Source organism: Electrophorus electricus, chromosome 2 (assembly GCF_041902795.1).
Source record: "Electrophorus electricus isolate QZ-2024a chromosome 2, ASM4190279v1, whole genome shotgun sequence".
Lineage (NCBI taxonomy): Eukaryota > Metazoa > Chordata > Actinopteri > Gymnotiformes > Gymnotidae > Electrophorus > Electrophorus electricus.
In genome coordinates, this window is record NC_137498.1 from 29,847,885 (window position 1) to 29,866,517 (window position 18,633).

Sequence of the window (18,633 nt, forward strand, 5' to 3'; positions counted from 1 at the left end):
GTAGGATCATGTTGAGTATCATTTGGTTGCAATGTATTAAGGGACTTAAAACTCCACCATCTAAATGATATGGAACATAAATCTAGAAGTACCTTAAAATTTTGCCAAGCAGATATGAATATTTTATATTTTGGTTAGTGATATTGTATGCAGAAAAAAACCTGACACTGTTTATCTCTGTTTTTAAGATTTAGCCAAGAGAAAAACATTTATAAAAGACTCATTACATGGTATTTAAGAGATTATAGTGTATATAATTAATCTGTATACAAACCGCGGCAAAATACAAAATATTTTTAACCCTCTTCATGTATTTAATATAATATTAAAGGGTTGCACTGCATCTGTGTATTATTAAAATTTTACAAACCTCTCAGAAAAATTTAGGTATGCCCTGTTATCTAAGAGAGACTCAAGATGAGTTATCTGTTACATCTCTGGCTACTGGCTTCATGGAGGTAAAACTTTTAATGAGTGTGTTTTGAGAATTTTTGCTAAGGGAGGGTTGCAACAGACTAAAAGATTGGTTGACGTGGGCAGTTGCTGGGATCACAGAGCATTGGTTTTTAATTGAGAGGAAAACTAGAGATTTCAGTTAGATCTTGCTAGCCAAATCAATCAGTACTACTTGTGTGCACACACACGTATACACACACACACACACACACACACACACACACACACACAGGGTGATGAACCCACTGTGAGGTAAAAGGACATCAAACATGAATAGAGCTCCACTGTGGCTTATTAAGAGAGATAGAAAAGAGAATGAGGGAGGGAGAGAGAGGTGTGTGAGGGAGAGGGAGGGAGAAAGAGAGAGAGAGAGAAAAAAGAAAGAAAAAGCATTGTGATCCTGGTGCTTGTAACATGAACCTTGGTGATCTCTGGGATGTTCCTTCCTATCTTCACCAATTACAGATTTCACCCTCTGGTCCCCTGATAAGCACTCTGCGACTGCTCTTCAGCTGCACAACACACACACACACTTAAGCACACTCACACAGTGTATATAAATGTCTGCTCTCGGTTAAATTCCCCCTCTGTCTCATTCTTCTCACTAATTCCCCTTTAAGGACTGATATTTTCACCACTCTCATTCTTTCTCCTCCTTATCCTCTTTCCTCTCCAGTGACTTCTCCACCTGTGCTACATGGATTGATATTTACTATATATGAATCTCAATAATAGTTTCAGACTAAAATAGATATAATAAATAAATTCACTATTGTTAATACAATAAGAACACAGTCTTTTTGATAATTGCTGAACCAGGGGCCATGACTGACCTTACTGCTCTGTTAATAACACTAATGTTCTCAAAGCTAAAGAGCTTCAGACCCATGTCCTCCTATATTCTCTTATTAATATTTGATTGTTAGATGAAGGATGATTTGTGTTATGCTGTAGGAATTATTATTTAATGCTGGAGGGATATGAGAACACAGGCTCTCTTTGAAAGTGGACTTGTTATTATAATAATAGACTAAATAATGAGTGTTATTTACAGACTCAGCCTAAGGCTACACAAGCTGATGGGGTGTGTGGGTGGGTGGGTGGGTGTTGGGTTGTGTGTGTTAGTGAGACGCTGTTAACTGCTGACATCCATAATGTAGTATAGCTAATTTGAGAGTTTACATTTGATATGGTCACTTACTGTCTCAATTTTAGAGATAGGTTTGGCAGTGTTATCTGATCCTAATGGTGTGTAGTATAATGTAGTGTAGTCTGGATTTGCTCCAGCTGCTGTAAACAGTAAGCAGTTACTACAGCAGTATTTCATAAATCTATGCCCTAGTGGCTATACAGTAATTTTTGTTCTGATTATTTAAAAGATGACTGGATATTATTTTGCGTTGTGGTTGACAGAGAGCTAGTCTAGTAGTTCCACTTTACCTTAGCAAAGCTCTATCGTTCATCAGCACACATATGTACAGAAGAACAAAGTGATATTTACCCTGACTCTTTAGTGTTGATAGACAAATCAGAGGAATATTGTCAGGGTATTGTCATGGTTTCCCTTCCTCTGGCCTTGTGGTTCCCATGGTGACATGCTCCACATGCGCTTTGTTTGTTTGTTCAGTTTCCACCCTGGTCTCTTGTTTTCAGTATCTTGGCCCATTGTTGTCTTCACCTGAGTCTTGTTTTCTCTTAATTCACCTGTGTATTTAGGTCTTGTGTTCTCCTGTTCTGACTGTTGGCTGTTGTTTTCATCTTCCCGTTTTTGTGCATGTAAGTTGCCTGTATATTTCGAATAATTGGTTTGCCATGTTCTCATGGCTCCTTTAATTTAATTTTATGTTTTTGTTCCCCAGTTTGGTCTCTGTTTTGTTCCCAGTTTGTGACTGTGGTTTCTGTGTTTGTCATCTGTTAATGAAATGCCTTCTAATCCTTATCTTCTCAACCTCATCTTCTAAATCTCGGCTCGCCCTTATGTCCTGCCTTGCACATTGCCTTCGTCATATGATAAATACACTGACTTCATAAAGGAGGAGAGGTTGTTCATGGGTGTTTTTTTTAATCACAACATTGGGATTAAGTGGTTAAAACAGCAAGCCAGTTGGCCCATCTAGAGGCTGTGAGTGACAGAATATGTACATAGTTAAGCAGTGTGGACACTGAGAGGGGGCATTTGTCTCTGACTGCTTTAAGGTTTAAGAGGCAAAAGCAAAAACAGCAAAATAAATGACCTACACTGCTTATAAAGAAGAGCCCATATCACACACTGCAGTCCCCCACTTAGCTGAGTGACAAGATACAGGATGAAAAAATGTGCTATGATCCTGCATCAAACAGGAAGTCATGAATCCAGAGTCTTCATGCACAAAGACAGTGTTTGACAGGGTCACAAATGCCTAGAACCAGTGCAGACACCCAGGCTGATTTCAGCTGTTCAAAAGCAGCCTGTGCTGCATTAGAGTGTGTGATGTGGTCATATTGACAAGGGTTACCTTTAAGCAGATCCTACTGTAGTTGTAAAATAGCAGCATAGGAATCAATTGAGGGCCTACAGTATTTACAGAGACCCAAAAAGGCTTGCAGTTTGTGAACTGTAGCAGGAAATGACATTGTAACAATTAGAGGGTATAGAGGCAGGATGCAAATGCTGAGAAGAGCTATGTTTATAAAATGCAATTCCATAATCTGTGTCATACAGGTTTTCATGGTTGAAAAGCCAGAGGAATCAGTCATAGAAACAGAACTGGAATTCATAATTAACAAACTAAAGAACACGATGTCTAAACACCGAACAAAGAAACCAGGGGATCATTAAAGATGAAAGCAAAGCAAGAACATAAGAAACACTGACATAAAACTCAGCACATGAAATGTTTAACAGAACAATGACCAGTCACAAGACTGGAGAAACAATAAGGCTTACATACACAAAATAAGAAGACTTTATTGAGCCCCTCAAGGAAATTAACTAATTAAAATACTAACAGGAGACACCTGGGGCAGATTACACAGGGGCAGGACAACAAAGCAAAGACAGGTGGAAGGCCTGACAAAAGCGGGGCACAGAACCAAAACAAACAGAAAGCACATGGCTAGACAAGAAAACAAAACAAAAGAAGACATGGCAGGACATTGCCATAGAAATCACAAAGCCAGAGGAGGGCAGCCATGACATGGAGCTTCTAGCAGGAAAAATAGAGCCCTGAGTATCTCACGGTCCCGAATTTTGCACTCAATCACAGCATAGCGGAGCTTTTACAATTCTAGCCTTGTGGCTTGCTAGCCTTGCTACCTTTTGTCACCAAGAGATACAAATGTGCCCTTAAATCTTTTTCATGTGTATACTGGTCTTCACTGCTTAAAAAGCACATCATCAATGTACTGGAAGGTAACAAAGAAATATAAGATATCCAGCCTGAGAGAGATGCTGCCTGATTACCTAGTGATAAACAGTTGGGGTTTTGTGAAAACCTTGTAGTAATCTGGTCCACTCTGCTCATCTCCAACAGTGATTTTAAGTCAGTGTTGTCTCTAAGGGATCATGGAAAAGATAAAAAATCATTAGACATGTCAATGACAGAAAAGTAGCTGGGAGTTTCAGGTATGCCATTAAAAACAATCGATGAGTCAGCAACCACCAATGTTCCCCACAAAAAATGCCATGAAATCATTTTAGGTCCTAGGCATATTTCAGCTGGATCAACTCAAGTGAGAAAAACACCAGTGTTACCCCTACCCTTAGCAAGAACATTTGTCTGTAAACAACCCTTCTAAGGCTGCACAACTTTCCTTTGATAAAATAGTGATTTGAGCTCCTGTATCAATCAGAAAAGAAACATCCTGTTCCCCTGTATGAACACCAACAAAGATATTTCTAAATTTTCTACAAATTTACTGATTGCAATAAGATGTGCAGGAGCGGCAGGGCAAAGTACTTTGAAGGTGGAGGCCGGAGCTGTTGATCTACTTTGAAAGTGGAGGATGGGGCTGTTATCTTAATTTAGCCTTAAGGCAGTCCCTGTCTTGCCCAGAGTCAGCGAGTTTCTGTTTTAATGACTTCTGGAGCCTTTTAGTGACTTCTGGAGCCTCTCATATGTTTTCTGAGCATTTCAAACAGATGTTTCCTGCTCTTAACACTCTTTGATTAGTTCAGTATTTTGTCTGGAAAGTCCAGCAATTTGCTCCTCCTGTTGTGAGGATTTTGACTCCTAATAAAGCCTAATATTGAGTTAACATTATTTAAATGAGTCATGCTTAATGACACACCCAAGGCCTTTACACTCCTCTAGAGTTCAAGTTCTTTCAGCATGAAAGCCTTTAGAGGAAAAGTGCTGAGTTTTTTTTGCTTGCAGATGTTTCATCACAACCTCTTCTATTTCCTCTTTGAATTGCAACTCAGGCATTCAGTCTAACCACTCTGGGAGCGAAATCAGACTTTAGAAAAGAGATAAAGGAGGGTGTAGATTTGGAGGTCTCTGCTCAATGAATGTTATCACCTCCTGACCTTGGTGTCTGCTTCCACACAGACAGCCTTGGACTATATCTCCCAGCATCCACCTGTCATCAGTCAGTCCACCCAGATCCACTAATCACAGACCTCAAGTCAATAAAATGTATTTATATAGCAATTTTTTTTTTACAACAGTTGTTGTCACAAAGCAGCTTACAAATATCTGTGTCCAAGCCTCCAGTGAGCAAGGCTTGTGAGCCGAGGGTGACAGTGGCAAGGAAATATTCCTTAGAGCATAAGGAAGAAACCTTGAGAGGAACCAAGAATCAAAGGGGGAGCCTATCTTCCTCTGGCCTTCTCTCTCCTTTGTTCCATGCCTCCTGATAATTGAATGAACTCACATGTTCTTAATCATACCTATATAAACTGTTTACATGTCTACATTGCAAAAATATTGCCCTGTCTAGTGCATGCATACCAAGCTGTTTCTGGTTTACCTGTGTACCATCCTGTTTTGTTTCTTGGTTGTCAGTTTTGCATTTGCCCTATCTGGTTTGGTCACTTGATTTGACTGCTTCTATTGGTTTTGGAACTTGGACTGTTGTCTTGTTTCACTGTTTGCCTGCCCCATTTATCTGCACTGGTTACTCACCTGGACAACAACCATGGCTCTGTATTATCCCACTATTAACAAAACAAGCAGGTTCGTTCATATCTGCAAGCACCTGGGTAGTGTCTGTCATGCTACAAATAGTACTCAAGTACGTAATATAGGAATACTGTAAAGTGACGCAGTAAAACCGGACATAACCTTTGGTTGAAAAATATGAAATTAGCTATTTTTTTTCCAAAAGTGTGAAGCTTTATCTGCCACCCTGCCACGGCTTCTGCTAGGACACTGTCCACAGTGAACTATGTTACCCTTCCTATGCATCCCCAGTCTCCTGATGTCACACCTATGTCATTTTCCATAATATGTTTCAATATATAAGCCGTCTTGTTTCTGTGTGTCTTTGTGAAGTCTCATTTGTGTCTCACTTATGTTTCTGAGCTGTAGATTATCATTTAGTGTTCTTGTGTATCGGTTTACTGCCTGAATCATTGGATTACTCTCCTTGCCTGTTCCCTTTTTTTTGCTCTGTTGCACTGAGCTACCGCTGCCCTATATGGTTACATAACGTATATACATGCTGGTAACTTACACTGGTTAATTACATATATAAACCTCAATTACTTATATTATCACATCTCCAGTTGTGAACTGTAAATTGAATTTAAAAGTACTGTACTTAGAGGTAAGCATTGTGCTTAGAAGAAAGCTTTTTAGTTAGAAGTAATCCTTGTACTTAGGCAAAAGTATTGTATTTAAGGATAAGCATTGTACTTAGAGGCTGCCAGGTCCATTTGGACAGGTTGTTTACTTGGCTTCATTCTGTCAGTGGCTGTCCTGCTGTAGCCCTTAGGCCTTTGTGAGTGGTAAAAAGCGAGGTAGATGCTGGAGTTGATGTAGCATGCAAATTTGACCTTGGAATGAGTTTCCCTAAGCGCCCAAAGCCTTCAGCATTGTCCTCACTTATGTTTTTAAACTGAACAAAATTGAAATGATTATTACTTGAGTAACATACACTCTCCCATCATCTTATAACTGTACTATAATTGCAAGTGACTAAGAAAGAAGCATTGAACTTACCCAGTATGAATCATATTTTCTGTCTGCACGTGCTTACTCACTTATACTTTACTAAGGTAGAATATTGTGAAAAGTTGATTCATTCTCCTTTAACGGCCCATCTCTGTGTGGCAGGTGTCGGTGGTGCACCTGTTAAAGACTGTGCGTTTGCTCCGCCTACTCCGCCTGCTGCAGAAGATGGACCGCTACTCCCAGCACAGCACAGTCGTGCTCACCCTGCTTATGTCCATGTTTGCCCTACTGGCACACTGGATGGCCTGTATCTGGTACATCATTGGCAAGAAGGAGATGGACCACAATGCACACACCTCCTGGGATATAGGTAAGAAACTCTTAACACTCACCCTGAACCCTGGGATATAGGTGAGACCAAACAAGTACAAAGAAGCACTGATACAGACTTAAACACACACATGCACTAATATCCAGGCCTGCCCCAACACCTTCAATTCTTATGTTGTAACAAACATAACCTGTAGACAGATGTCCTACACCGGACAACATTGTAGTCATCTGCCTTTATGATTCAGTTTATTCTGCCACTAATGTAAACTTCATCTGTGACTTTAACTTCATCATTCAGAGCTGACTAGAGGAGGATTGATTCCCTTTTGGGTTTCAGCTTCTCTGATGATTCTTTCATTCATCCCTGTCACTACCACCCGCGGCTTTCTCACTGGGGTCTGGACCTGAATTTCTAAACTGAATTAAAATTGAAGTCTTAAAGACATACAGAACAAAAGGCTGAAGAAGCATGAAAATGATTAGCCTGGTCATTGAGTGACAGGTACAAAATAACTAAACATTCTAAAAATAAGTGTGAGCAAGATTACTGTGAGCAAGATTACTATCACTGGAATTCTGATGATCTGAATTCAGATGATCCGAATTATGATTATTGAGAACTTAGTGATCATACAACAATAAATATGGAGTGACATGAAAAGCTTGATTTGACAATGTGAACCTGGGCACAATGGATTTTACCCCTCCTGTAAATTGAATCAACTCTGAATAACTGTCATTTAAATATCCACTCTGCCAAGTACACTCAACAGCCCCTGGAGTTAATTCAGTACATTCTTAAGAAAGAGAGAAAACGCAATAAAAAAGGAGAAAAAGAATGATAATGATATGATAAATGACAGCATGGTTGTAGAGGTACAAGATAAGGTATGACACTGTGATGTGGGGACATGAAAAATAGGAGGGAGACAGAGGGAGCGCATAGAAGCAGGACAGGACAGACTCAGGATGCCCTCAGAGGACCAGCCATGGAACAGCATTTGTTAGAGCCCTACACTCCCCCTTTGAACTATAATTGGGCTCAGTACTCAGGGCTGTGGTCAGGAGTGGTGCTGGCAGCTGGGAAAGGGGCCTGTCACACTACCTTCAGTACTGAGGCACACAGCTCCACTCCTTACCCTGCTCTGCCACCACCCGCAGGCCCTCTCCAGAGGGTAGTTACTATAGCAACAGCGGTCTGGAAATTGTGTGTGCGGGCAAGTGAACAGGAACAGGTAGAACATGGGCAGCCAATTAATGAGAAGTTGTGTTACAGTGTAACTGCGGTGCTCTGCTAGAAACGAGCAAGTGCTGTATCCATGTGGAAAGGCCTGGCTAGCTCCTAAGTGCCAGCACAGCAGAATTCCCCAGTTTTGAATGATCACATCCAGTGCTCATGTTCAGAAGGACCTGAGAATTCTGCAGTGTGGGTCATAGCAGTGTTACCCACTCTGTTATAGAGGGGGGACTGTTGCCATTATTTGACATTTCTCTGATGTGGTGCTTAAAAGGACACAAAAGAGCTACACTTATGGAGAAGTGTACAAAGTGCGTTGGCAGAGATAAATGCAATAATCAGCCAGAGTCCTGTCTTAGTTCTGGTATAAAGTGGTCTAAAATGTGGGAATAGCTGTATTACTGTGGATCAAAATCACATCTTGCAGGGGAAATAACACCACGATCCAGCCTAAATATTAACCACTGTATGTTACTTAGTCTAAACTTATCTAACCTCCAACCTCAGTCTCATCTCCTGCTCTAACCGTATTTATTTTTAAAACAAGTATAGCATTTAATGACTAATGTCATTTAAATATCGACTTTGCCAAGCACAATGTATAGCATTTATTTTCAGAATTATTTCACATCGAATGACTGTGTATTTCACAACAGTTAAAATTGATTTGATAAATGTTACATTTACACAATATGCAGACTATTTGCTCACAGCAAAGTTTTAAATGATACAGCTCCCAGGTGTCAGAGGAATGCTAAGAGTGTCAGCTATGTAATCTTCCTCTCATCCAGCACTAGCCCTGTTTTGCCCTTTCTGGTCATGCTGAGCATCCTGAGTGTCCTGAGTGCTATCTCACTGCTACTTTCTGTAGGCTGGCTACATGAGCTGGGTAAGCGTCTGGAGTCCCCGTACGGCGGAGTGGCCAATGGCTCGGCTGTCGGTGGCGGCCCGTCTCTGCGAAGTGTCTACATCGCCTCCCTCTACTTCACCCTCAGCAGCCTCACCAGTGTTGGCTTTGGTAATGTTTCTGCCAACACAGATGCCGAGAAGATCTTCTCCATCTGCACCATGCTCATTGGAGGTGAAGAAACATATGTGTGCGTGTGTGTGTGTGTGTGTGTGTGTGTGTATGTGTGGGTGTACGTGTGTGCATGTGTTTTTGTGTTTTTACTGTGGCAGATGGGTCAAAGTTAGGTCATTGTAGTAATCTACGGGCATTTTCTCTGAAATGTCACCCTTATCCAGAAGGCAGTCATGTCCCACTCCTGTCTATCCACCAGTAAAATTGGTGTACTGTACATACACACAATGCAGACAAACACTTTTTCTCCTACAATGCAATTTTCACCTGCAATCAAACACCAGCTACATATCTGTGTTTTACATAGGACAGGGTGGCTTTTTGGTCCCCAGCTCCTACATCTACCGCTCCATAGGTACTAGTTGTGCCAAAAATCACACACCTGACTTCAAAGTTTTAATGTTCCTAATTACCTTGATGGAATGGAAAAGGGGGTTAAAGGTTGGGCACCCTTAGCTTACTCTGTACACCAGTCATGTGACGATGATCAGAGAACATAAAATAACTGGGAGAATGTGTAACGTATTGTGGCCCGAGTGCCGCAGGGCGAGGGGCAGGACGCACAGACTACATTTATTAACATAGAACACTAACGGCACTCACAAGATTCACACACGAGGAACATGAAATGGTTAACGTTAGACAGATACAAGAAACAAGAGTACATTTTACATTAACATGAAACATCCATACATTACGTCTACAATAACCAACACCCTGCACACTTTGACATGGGTTTATATAAATTTAGACAAACAAGGTGCAGGTGTGCGCAGGTGTGGTTACAAACAAAACTGCCTCCCACTGCACGTGGCAGGCCAAACCACATGACTCAGGGGAGGCGAGCGTTCTGTGACAGAATGTCAAATAACCAAGTAATAAATCCTGGATCTTAATAACAGAGATTGTTAATATATGTATTAGACTCACTGAGATAAACTGTTATTATATTACTAAAAATCAACAGTAGAAAAAATGGAATAGACCAAAATATGTTTGTCTTTTAATGAAGCTCATGTGCATGAATTTGCTGAATGTACAGAATGTAATTGTGTGTGCGTGTATGTGCTCTCTGCAGTCGTAAGTGTGCATGTGTCTACTGAATGTAATTGTACACGTGCATGTAATCATGCACGTGTGCTGAATGTAATTGTGCACATGAGTGTGTGTGGGCTGAATGTAATTGTGCATCTGTGCTAAATGTAAGTTAAGTGTGTGTGTGTGTGTGTGTGCATGCTGAATGTAATTGGCTCCATGTAATCATGCACGTGTGCTTAATGTAATTGTGCATATGAATGTGTGTGCTGAATGTAACTGTGCGTCTGTGCTGAATATAATTGTGCAGATATAATTGTGAATATAATTGTGAGATTGTGCTGAATGTAATCATGTATTCAAATGTGTGTGGTTCCCACAGCCCTCATGCACGCTCTAGTTTTTGGCAACGTGACGGCCATCATTCAGCGCATGTACTCTCGCTGGTCATCATACCACACACGCACTAAAGACCTGAAGGACTTCATCAGAGTGCACCACCTTCCCCAGGCCCTGAAGCAGCGCATGCTGGAGTACTTCCAGACTACCTGGTCAGTCAACAATGGCATCGACTCCAATGAGGTAAACCCAAATCCTGGCTGAGGGTATGTGACTGTATGCAACTTAATGCCTGAAGATATCCTAGAGGTATACCTGTGGGCAGTACCATGGCTTGAAATTAGTCTTTCTGCAAAACATTTCTGCTATACATTTATGCATTTATGCATTTATGCTGTATCCTTAGTTACACTAGCAAGAGAACTTTTACTCTTGCTTTATTTTTTATTCAATGTAGTCAATAGGTATAGTAATAATAATTTTTATTAATATTATTTTTGTTGTTAATCATTCTTATGATATTAATAATTCTTCTAATTATATTCTTTATTTATACAGATACATAATGGTCATTCTTCTGTTCCAGAAAAGGACCCAACAAAATCAACATCACTTATATTTTAAACTGACATTAATGACTAGTAACTAGTACTCTTTGACAGGTTACACAAATTATTACAGACAGTTGAACAGGAAAAAAGAAACAGGTCCATGACATGGAGAGAGAGTGGCATAACAGAGAGACTTTCTGCAGTGTGTCCTTGAGCCCAGACACTCTACTCCAGTAGCAAGAGGAGTAGGGGGAAAGGAGCTGGAATACACCAGGCTAAATCACAAAGTTATGAATAATAGATGCTCTGGATGACGATAAGTACAGGTGAGAGGGAGGGTGAGAGAGCAGGCGAGAGAGCAGGTGAGGGAGAGGCTGATAGAATGGGCGAGAGAATGGGCGAGAGAGACATAAGTGTGCTGCTCGTGGATGATTGAGTTATAGATGTCACTCAGGCGGAATGAAGGATGGAAACGTGAATGAGAAGAGGGAGGGATGAAGGGCAGTGAGAGAACAAAGTAGAGAACCAGTGTTACGTATAATCCTAACCCTTAACCCCAAGCCTTAATGCTAAACTCAAACCCTAACCTCTAACACTAATCCCTAACCCAAACCCCAAACACTAACACCAAACCCTAACCCCTAACTCTAATCCCGAACCAGAACCTTGATCCCTAACCTTAGCCTCAAACCTTAACCTGTAACCCTAACCTTACACAAAAATGAAATGGAAACGTAAGAAAGGATCAGAGCACCTGCTGGTAATCTGAGGGGGAAAAGGATTGTTGCATCTCCATCTGTGGGAAGGAGATAATAGACAAGTGCAGATTTATGCTGTGTAATCACAGAGCTGCTAGATAGGCTGCATGTTACTCTGCAGTACAAGTTTCATGTTGTTATTATTTATGAATATCATCTTGATATGGTAACTGCTCTCTGTGTTTCTCTCTGTGATTCTCTCTCTGTGTCTCTCTCACACTCTCTCATTCAAGTTACAAAGTAAATTGAATTGATTAGTCATTTTACACTAGAACTAAATTAACATTAAAACATTGAATGCTCCATACATGTTTCTCTCAATCTCCATGCTGTTTCCTTCCTGTGTTGCAGCTCTTGAAAGACTTTCCTGATGAGTTGCGCTCAGACATTGCAATGCACCTGAATAAGGAGATTCTGGAGCTGGCAGTGTTCTCGTCTCTAAGCCGGGGCTGCCTGCGCTCGCTGTCATTGCACATCAAGACCTCGTTCTGTGCCCCAGGAGAGTACCTGCTGCGGCAGGGCGATGCCCTCCAGGCCCTGTTCTTTGTCTGCTCTGGCTCCATGGAGGTGCTCAAAGATGGCATGGTGCTCGCTATTCTCGGTCAGTTATCCTTGTGGACCTACATGCCATTATGCACATGGACAAACATTAAAACATAATCACATATAAGTACACTAATAAATGCTTGGCCAATCATATGCAAGTAAAATATATATGTTAAATAGTAAAAAATATTTTCTATAAAAAAATCTAAAAGAAAATATATGACATTTGAATACCCTGCTCATCGGGAAGCACTAGCTGCCCAGGGGTGGGTGTCCATAGTCTCTGTTTAGTTATTTACTATTAATTAAACCTTTTTTTTTTAACCAGGCAAATCATTAAGAACATTCTTATTTACAATCTGGCAAACAGCAGGAGCTACTTGAGAGTCGAGGACTTACAAAACAGAGAAAGTAAACCAACAAATAACCCCACATAACTGTGAGAAATGACAAATAGCCAGGATGCAAGTGCAAAATAGTCTTTTATAGCAAATGGGACAGATACACTTGAAGTGAGGGTCCGTGATGAGCACACAGTGGCCCAGGGGCAAATCCAAACAGAGAAGTGAAAAACAGAAAATGGAGATCAGGCAAAGACAGAACACCAAGTCTGTGGGAAAAAATGTTTGATACTCAGGAGAAGGCTCGGGCAACTTCATGAGGGATAACTGGGGAATCAGTGACCAAAAAATTAAAGACAGCTGTGATGTGTTCTGAAAGGAGCTGAGTGGTACAGAGCAGAACACGTCTATGATGTGGTTTTGCAAGCTGATCAGTAAACTATAGCCCCATGACCGAGGGATCATCATGATTTGGAGCAGACAGCCTTTAGCAGCTTTAGTGTAAGAGGAGTGATTTCTATATAAAAAAATAACTTTGACCTTTATGTTTGTGGTATGGTGAAGCTAATGAGCTGTGTAATCTGTTCCTGAATGGCCATGAATTTTAAAGTGGGGGAGGTTGTGGGATAGAGGTGGAACTAGAGGAGGAACCAGTGGCATACAAGAATGTATCATACATAGACCTGTAAAAAAAGGACTGTTAGGATAGCAGCTTATTTTTTTAAAATTATCTTCAAATCATTCTTCTTATATTTATTATTTTAAAACCATTAACTTCAGTCAATCATTAACATAACACACAAACCTCATCCCAAAAACCACATACAAAACTATCCACACTTCTTGCAGTTGTTTACTCAAAGATGTAATAGGCAATACCTTCTCATATCAGGGGTGTGTGATTGTTTTGAATGCAGCAACTAATGCGTCTCTTTAATTGACGTCATTCAACCATTTACATGTATGTTGGCTCAAGAGCTGCTAAACACATTAGTCAAACATAATAATGGGTTTTTGTAGCCAGATGCTGCCCTTTTATCTGTGGTTGTTTGGATGTATATGTCATTTATTAATTAAGAAAGCAATAGGTAAAAAATGTAATCCAAACAGACTCATCACTATCATTATAAATTATGAAGTAATCTGACTTTTCACTATCTTTTGACTTTAACAGTACAGAAAGCTAGTGGATATAACTCCTACAGTGTTAATGGATACCACTCCTATAATGTTAATGGGTGTCACTCTTATAATGTTGGTGGATATCACTCCTATAATGCTGGTGGATATCACGCCTAGAATGTTAGTAGATATTACTCCTATAATGTTAGTAGATATCACTCTGATGTTAATGGATATCATTCCTATAATGTTGGTGGATATCACATACCATAGACTGCATATTTATTATTCACTTCATTATTGATAAATATTTTATTTTCTATATTTATCAAATGCAGAAGTATCAGCTGTTTTTTTTAAGTATGAAACAATTCAATTAATAGATGTAATATGCTGTTAACATAGCGTTTCTTGGATATAAGCAGGTGATGTATCTGCTCTGACGGGTCACTCTCTTCATTAGACTTCATACACTTCGAATGTATTCAAGACAGAGCTCTGGACATGTGAAGAGTCAAACCACCCTAAGTTCTGCCAGTCACTGCAAATGTCTCTCTCTCTCTCTCTCTCTCTTTCTGTGTGTGTGTGTGTGTGTGTGTGTGTGTGTGTGTGTGTATATTTAGTTCTTTGTGGGGAAATAATAATAGGAAAACAAAAAAATGTCCCAAAAAAGTATATCATTTAAATCAAAATGAAAACTAAAAGAACCCAAATATGTCAATATGTATTTTTGTGTATGTATGTGTGTGTACAGGAAGTATACCTCTCTGGCACTTGCTTGTGACTCAGTGTCCTACTGACAGAGGAAGGTGCTGTTTAACTATAGTGCTGTTTAACCATAGTGTTGTCTAACCCTAGTGTTCTCTAACTCTATTGTTGTCTCTATAGTTGTCTAACCCCAGTGTTGTCTTTAGAGTTGTCTCTAGTGTTGTCTAACCCTAGTGATGTCCGTAGTGTTGTTTTACATCAAGTGTTGTCTCTGATACTGAATTAAACTTCTATACCACACACATTTTCACAGCCTGTGAGTGTGACAGAGAAATCGTAATTATCAAAGAACACAGACACCAAGAAGCACAGTGTGTGCGTGCGTGTGCATGCATGCGTGTGTGTGTGTGTGTGTGCTGTGGGAGTACACATAGCAGTATAATATATCAGTGCGTTAATTCTAAAGGCTGCAATGTGACATTCCTTATCCAATGCTCTGTATATACATCAATATTATATTATATACATTACTGTATATACATTAATATTATATTGTGAGACTACTGAGATTTTATCAAAATGTTTTGTCTATGGTGGATGATAGTAATCATTTAAATTCCAGAAGATTTACATTCCAGAAGAGTTTAATAAATGTTTACTGCCAACCTGTGTTTATTGTCAGTTCGAAATGTAAAATTTGTGTAATGGATGTAAAGGTTATATTTAACATGTGCTACAGAGAGGAATGCATCATAGTGTACTAACATTTGAGAAATCACCAAATATCAAATGACTGCCTTATACATCAAAATCAAAATCAAATCAATACATAAACTTTTCACCCTCAGTCTGTGTGTGTATATTCTAAGATAGAATCAAAACAAGGTTTATATTGTTTATGTGGACATGACTGCCAGATAATTTTGCATGTGTGTGTTCCCATACAGGTAAAGGAGACTTGATTGGGGCCAACTTGTCTGTGGAGAACCGGGTGATAAAGACCAATGCAGACGTGAAAGCTCTGACATACTGTGACCTGCAGTGCATTAATCTAAGGGGACTGTATGAGGTGCTGGACCTGTACCCTGAGTACTCCCACCGCTTTGTCCAAGACATCACCCATGACCTCACCTACAACCTGAGGGAGGGGCAGGAGAGCCATGTAAGCTAAAACTGGTTTCAGTGTTGAAACACTGTTCAAGTTTCAGAGCACGGTAACTTTTTTGTTTTAAAAGCCAGGAAATATCAGGTTTTTTGAGAACTACAGGCAGGCTACTGATAGTAAGCAGTGCTAATCTCTTTGTATACATTTTCCTACACCTTCATTTGGATAAAAAGGTTCTTGCTTGTTATAATTAATATGAATTATTTGTCATGTTATGACATGCTCTGTTAGTTAGATATTGTAATGATATTACAATACAGGTTATATATAATAGAAATGCAGCATACAATACCTGAATTTTACCTAATAGAAGGAATGAGAGATGAGAGTTGAGAGATAGAGAGAAAGAGAGAGAGAGAGAGAGAGAGAGAGAGAGAGAGAGAGAGAGCAAACCCCAGGGAGAGGTTTCTCCAAACCTAACTCCTCAATCTACCAGCTCTGCTCCAGCTCCACTCAGCTCCACTCCAACTCTACTCCTAAATCCTACACCCTCAAATGCAGACTCCATCAGTTTTATCATCACCAACAACAGGGCTTACCACCATTGACCAATTGAAAGTCATCACATACTGATGTCACTCCTTCCATTGGACAACAACCAGAGCCACAGGAACTTACAGCTAGTAAGACAATGATTTACGGTCCCGAACAGCACAGTGGTGAGTGTGCTCACTTAGGGGAAACTGTGGTTTAGTTTCTCAGTCTTTGTCCCAGGCTGGTACTGTAATATGATAGGGGAGACCTGAGAAACAAATCATGTACTGGGTTGATCTTCATAGTTCTGTTGGTGAACTGTAATAAAGTTTAGCAAGGCAAAAGGAACGTTGGGAGATTTATACTATGATGGAATAATTTATACTATGATGGAATGCCACTGCCCTCTCTGAGGACCAGAGGGTAATAATTATTGCCAGCATCTACACCACAGCATACACTTACTTAAGGCAATGACTGAAGGTTGATGCAGGGAGTTCACTGTGTATGAAGGAAGGAAGGAAGGAAGAAAGAAAAGAAGAAAGAAAATTAGTTACAGTGGCTGGCAAAACCTTTTTTTTATCCTGCGTGTTTTCATTGTACACTCTCCCTTTAAAATAACTTGAACAAGATACAGGATTATACTGTTGGCACAAAGAAGCTGGGTATTATTGGTGAACTGTTTTATAATTTTATGGCATTTTTTAACATAACAATCTTGGAACAGTTAAAGGGAATAGCTGAGACTAGTGTTTTGGTAAAATAAACAAAATATGTTCTGATAAACTAGTGTGCTGGGGTAAATTCCCATCCATCCTATCACATAACTACAACCTCCCAAGTAGGTTTAGAGTTAGCAGATCTCTTCTGTAATGTATAACTGCTCTTTATGTTTACTTAAGCAGTTGATCATGCTCCTTCATATGCCTGCAAAAATTTGAAGGAGAGATTTAACCCTAACCATAGATTTAAGCCTAACCCTAGATATAATAATAAGCCTATATTTAACTGTAACCCTAAATTTAACCCTACTTTAACCCTACCCCTAGATTTAAATTCTTGATTCTGCCTTTATGGCTTTATAGATGCACAGGTTAGACTATGCAAAAGAAAAAAGAATTAACTCACCAAATAAAAGCAATGCTACCTGGGTTCTGCTGGATTTCTGGCCACCAATATGTGTAGCATCTATATAATATTGAAATTTGCTCTTGTATCTGATAATATAATTGAGCTCCTCTGGAGTTTCCTGTTCTTTGATCAGCTAAAGTAAATTTGGTAAACCAATCACAAACCAACTCAAGGAAATTTTACTTTATGGAAAGCATATTACATTTCTTCATTTTGCTATAAAGGTGTGGACTTTGATGACCAATCAAGAATATGTTTCTGTTTAGGGAAACACACAGTTTGATCCATGAATTCTATGTGCAGTCCTGCTAGTGTGTGGTCACAGGCAAACCTTTCATAGTAAAGCAAACACTTGGGGCAGTAAATAGTTTTTTTTAAGTGTATGTATGTTTGTGTGTCTGTTCATCATTTCTCAGGTAATATCCAGGTTATCCTGCAAGTCCTTGGACACACAGGTGCGTTCCTCATCTCATGTAGACTGTAATAGCTCTGGGCTCATTTCCTTAATGATGATCCATCTCCCAACTCATTTGCCTAATGAGGGGAGCCTGAGAGTACTACAGTATCCAAACAGCATAGATAGATAGAAAGCAAGAGATAGAGAGACAGAGAGAAAGGGAGGTGATGAAGATGATGATGTGATGATGACAATGAGTGTTCATTTCAGTGTCTTGTTCCTCCATGCCTGAAGACATAATGGTATAAACAGGAGTAGGATGAAGTAAGACATGGAGTGAAGGATATGTGATGAGGAAGAGAGAGAGCTAACTGAAGTTCTGGTTGAATGATTGCTTTCAGTTATAGTCAGAGGGAGCCTAAATTATTCAACAGAGAAAATGACCACATTAGTGCATGAAAATATTACTGTGTAATTAATCAGTTAAAATTGCTAAGAAGGGGCAGGTTTTCAGACCCTTTCAAGTTTTCCACATTTTGCTATTGGTATTTGGTATCAATCTAGACACATTACTCCACACTGGCAAAACAAAAACAGTTTTTGGAATGCTTTCTGTATTTTTGAAAAGTAAAAACACTTGCTTGGGGGCTCTGGTGCATTTTTCTTATATCAGTCATCCTTGAAATGCATCTACATCCTCAATGTAGTCCTTTTGTGCCTAGCTGTGATTGGACATATTTAGGGAAGGCAAACACCTGTCAATATAATGTCTCACAGTTGAGTTTTTCTGGATTGAAGGACAACCAAGCCATAAGGTCAAGAGAATGGAAGGAAGTATAGTCAGGGTTGAGGGAAAGATGGATG

General features: G+C 39.8%; 1 protein-coding gene across 1 annotated transcript in view; it reads left to right on the forward strand.

The window, feature by feature from the left end:
* The window catches only part of kcnh8 (potassium voltage-gated channel, subfamily H (eag-related), member 8), a 47,837-nt gene that overhangs the window by 13,790 nt on the left and 15,414 nt on the right, over positions 1-18,633 (forward strand). Inside the window, exons 7-13 of the mRNA XM_081706134.1 lie at positions 3,488-3,496; positions 6,714-6,921; positions 8,993-9,202; positions 10,620-10,819; positions 12,237-12,486; positions 15,550-15,764; positions 17,789-17,827. Coding sequence (XP_081562260.1) covers positions 3,488-3,496; positions 6,714-6,921; positions 8,993-9,202; positions 10,620-10,819; positions 12,237-12,486; positions 15,550-15,764; positions 17,789-17,827 — 1,131 coding nt within the window. The remainder of the gene's footprint in view (positions 1-3,487; positions 3,497-6,713; positions 6,922-8,992; positions 9,203-10,619; positions 10,820-12,236; positions 12,487-15,549; positions 15,765-17,788; positions 17,828-18,633) is intronic.